This window comes from Etheostoma spectabile, chromosome 21, assembly GCF_008692095.1.
Source record: "Etheostoma spectabile isolate EspeVRDwgs_2016 chromosome 21, UIUC_Espe_1.0, whole genome shotgun sequence".
In the NCBI taxonomy this organism is placed as follows: Eukaryota; Metazoa; Chordata; class Actinopteri; order Perciformes; family Percidae; genus Etheostoma; species Etheostoma spectabile.
Genome location: NC_045753.1, coordinates 7,162,571 through 7,166,913, shown reverse-complemented (window position 1 = coordinate 7,166,913; position 4,343 = coordinate 7,162,571). Strand labels below are relative to the sequence as shown.

General features: G+C 40.2%; 1 protein-coding gene across 2 annotated transcripts in view; it reads left to right on the top strand.

Annotated features, from left to right (window-relative positions):
• ubtd1b (ubiquitin domain containing 1b) overlaps positions 1–4,343 on the top strand; it is a 19,459-nt gene that overhangs the window by 8,796 nt on the left and 6,320 nt on the right. For both annotated transcript variants that reach the window (XM_032503274.1, XM_032503273.1), the window contains one exon: positions 3,917–4,144. In XM_032503274.1, the coding sequence (XP_032359165.1) occupies positions 3,917–4,144 (228 nt within the window). The remainder of the gene's footprint in view (positions 1–3,916; positions 4,145–4,343) is intronic.

Genomic DNA, 4,343 nt, shown 5'->3' with positions numbered 1-4,343 from the left:
CCCCCCCCCCCCCCCCTCCCGAATCGTGCAGGCCTAACCCATAGTGGAAAAATGTTACACCAGACAATAGCCGGTGTGGTAAATTGTGGTGTCTTTGACCTAAGCTTGCAGAATTATTATGGAATGTTCAGATGTTTAACTGCAGTGGTGGAATGTAACGAGATTTATTAATTGACTTGGTTGAATTCATGTGGGGAAAAAGTGGGAAAACGTGGAGCAACTTCTGTCCTCCAATGCAAGCAATGGCAGCAGATCTGGTGAGCGTCTATTGCTACGTCTTTATATACCGTCTATGATCGCTACGCAGTAACAACTGTAGGGACAAGAACGCAGCATATTTCCTTTTAGCGGAAGCAATACAATCGTATTTAAATCAAACTCCCATTTAAATCAATATCTAGTTTTTATAATAATAATATTTACTCAAGTACTGTACTCAAGTATAAATGTTGAGCTACTTGTACTTTCTTTTCGTGCCACTTTCTACTGCTACAATTCATAAAGAAATATTGTACTTTTTACTCCACTACATTCATCTGACAGCTTTAGATACTAGTTCCTTTACAAATTTAAGATTTTTGCTCACAAAACACATGTAGTTTTATGAAATCAGTTTTATTATAAATTAAACTACCCACCAATATAACCGACCTGCAAGTCCGTCTGAAATGATTAGGCGATTAGACACTTAGTTGATTGACCAAACTGTTTCGATCATTTCCAGTTTCTAAAATGAGGATTTTCCTGAATTGAGTACCTTATTTATAATAATTTTAAATACATTTTCCTGATGATACGTACATACTTTTACTCAATAGATTTTTAATTCAGGAGTATATTTTACAGTATAGTTAGGATCTGAATACTACTCCCACCACTTGGAATGGTGAGCAGAAATGCTAGCCGCACTAATAGAAGTGCTCTCCTGGCCCAGGTGTGCTTTGTGTTTAATATTGAATGGTGGGAAACACAGGTAAGGTTAGACAGATATATGCTCCACATGCTTCATGCATATTGCAAACCCTGAATGACCTCCTAATTTTAGATTGGGAGGACAGTGTTGTGGGGGTGGGATGTTCTCTGTCTCTGGTGACAGCTAGCGTTTCTCTCTCCCTCTCTCTCTGCCAGCTCTGTTTATCATATGTTAAGAGATGAAAGCAAAGGAGATGAATTAATGGGAACAACATGTTATTCACGAATCAGTCTGCCTATTCTTTGCGTTATGCGGTGCTTTTCTGGGTACCAAAGCACTGCACCTTAATATGGCACTGCAGAAATGCACAACTTTGGTAAGGTGCTTTCTTCACTAACATTTGAATTTTGTAAATGCTGAAATATTTGCAAGCATATGAATTACAGTAGATTTGCAAAAAATTAGTATCCGCAACTAGAGCTGTAAAGATTAAACGATTACTTGTTGACTAATAAATTAATCACCAACTATTTACATAATCGATTATCAATGTATTTTTTAATGAAAAAAGGGAAAAATTCTGATTCCAACTTCTTAAATGGGAATATTGTAAATAGTTTCTTCACTGCTCTATGACCGTAAACTAAATATGTTTTGAGATGTGAACAAAACAAAGAAATTGGAGGACGTCATCTTTGGATTAGGGAAACACTTATGGACATGTTTCACCATTTTCTGACATTTTATAAACCAAACAACTAATTGATTAATCTAGAACATAATTGACAGAATAATTGACTATAAAAATAATCACTAATTGCAGACCTATTTTCAATAGTCGACGCATATTTGAATGAGTGCAGGTTTTGTTAGCATGAAAATATTTTAGCATCACACAGAAATGTATGTATCTCTTTATGCTCTGTACTTCCTTGTTTGACAGTAAATGTCCCTGTTTCTCTGTTGCTCCGCTGCCATTTATACAGGATAATCAACCCATATTTCCATTATTTATATATATATATATATATATATATATATATATATATATATATATATTACACACCCACACACACTCACCGGCCACTTTATAGGTACCCCTGCTAGTAACGGGTTGGACCCCCTTTTGCCTTCAGAACTGCCTCAATTCTTCGTGGCATAGATTCAACAAGGTGCTGGAAGCATTCCTCAGGAGTTTGGTCCATATTGACTGATGCATCACACAGTTGCCGCAGATTTGTCGGCTGCACATCCATGATGCGAATCTCCCGTTCCACCACATCCCAAAGATGCTCTATTGGATTGAGATCTGGTGACTGTGGAGGCCATTTGAGTACAGCGAACTCATTGTCATGTTCAAGAAACCAGTCTGTGATGATTCCAGCTTTAGGACATGGCGCATTATCCTCTGAAAGTAGCCATCAGAAGTTGGTACTTTGGTCATAAAGGGATGGACATGGTCAGCAACAATACTCAGGTAGGCTGTGGCGTTGCAACGATGCTCAATTGGTACCAAGGGCCCAAGAGTGCCAAAATATTCCCCACACCATGACACCACCACCACCAGCCTGAACCGTTGATACAAGGCAGGATGGATCCATGCTTTCTGTTGTAGACGCCAAATTCTGACCCTACCATCCGACTGTCGCAGCAGAAATCGAGACTCATCAGACCAGGCAACGTTTTTTCCAATCTTCTATTGTCCAATTTCGATGAGCTCGTGCAAATTGTAGTCTCGTTTCCTGTTCTTAGCTGAAGGAGTGGCACCCAATGTGGTCTTCTGCTGCTGTAGCCCATCTGCCTCAAAGTTCGACGTACTGTGCGTTCAGAGATGCTCTTCTGCCCACCTTGGTTGTAACGGGTGGTTATTTGAGTCACTGTTCCCTTCTATCAGCTCGAACCAGTCTGGCCATTCTCCTCTGACCTCTGCTCAACAAGGCATTTCCGCCCACAGAACTGCCGCTCACTGGATGTTTTTTCTTTTTCGGACCATTCTCTGTAAACCCTAGAGATGGTTGTGCGTGAAAATCCCAGTAGATTAGCATTAACAGGTGTACCTAATAAAGTGGCGTGTGCGTGTGTGTGTGGTGTGGTGTTGTGTGTGTGTGTGTGTGTGTGTGGTGTGTGTGTGTGTGTGTGTGTGTGTGTGTTGTGTGTGGTGTGTGTTTGTTGTGTGTGTGTGTGTGTGTGTGTGTGTGTGTTTGTGTGTTTGGGTGTGTTGTGTGTTGTGTGTGTGTGGTGTGTGTGTTTGTGTGTGTGTGTGTATTAAAAATCCCGACGTTTAACAAAACAGATTTCCCTAACATTAGTTATTTGTAGTTATTGATGAGTCCTCACTAAAATAATAATGCAGTTTAAAAATAAACTTGTTTTTATTGTCCCAGCAGAACAGAGGAATATCAAAATATAATAAAGTTCTGATAAATAAAATGTATAAAATTACAAACTTAAGATATGAAACCAAACGTCCTTTGAACAAAAAGAGAAAAAAAAGGTGTGTTGCCCACAGGGATGTTGTAGAGCACCCTCTGGTGGACAAACTAGGCCACGCACACACTCATAACACTGAAGGGTGTTTTGTCCGTTTTTTATTTTATTTTCTAAATATACTGTATTTATTAGAATCATTTATAAATGATTCTAATTAAAACTAATCATGTATGTTGCTTGTCCCTTCATCCCCAGTCATGCAAATCAGTGAGCTTATTTATTCAATCTGCGGTGCCTCAAGTTTGAAAGGAAAAGATAAAGGAGTCCTTAGCATCTTGAGAAATTTCAGTTACAGTTAAACAAATTTGCGTCCCTTGTCATTTATATATACTGCAGTGTATTGGATCACAAAAAACAGGATGATGGCTAAATACAAGCATAAAGGTGCAGTTTGTCCCCAAGAGTTTCCAGGAAATGAGCTTGTTTGGTTGAGTTGTGGTTTCAAACCGAAATAAATCGCAGATCTTTTCACTATCTGTACCCATCCTCCCTTGCTGTTCCTTCCCATCCCAGGACGTAACGAGCCTCTAAAGAAAGATCGTCCCAAGTGGAAGAGCGACTATCCAATGACCGAGGGCCAGCTACGGAGCAAGCGGGACGAGTTCTGGGACACGGCGCCAGCCTTCGAGGGCCGGAAGGAGATCTGGGACGCCCTGAAAGCTGCGGCTGTGGCCTTGGAGTTTAACGACCACGAGCTGGCCCAGGCTATAGTGGACGGAGCCAGTATCACACTGCCACATGGTAAGGCCAGAAATCTCATCACAAAATAAAATAAACCACCTAGCAGTAGGGCCGGGTACCAAATTCAATATTTTTTAGGCACCGACCTGCCATTATAGTCTTGAAAAATGCCTTTTTATTCTATATTTTATTTCAATACCTAAGGAGTAAATCTCAGTTACGGCCTCTTGCCTGTTTACGCCTTATGGTCAGCTGTGTG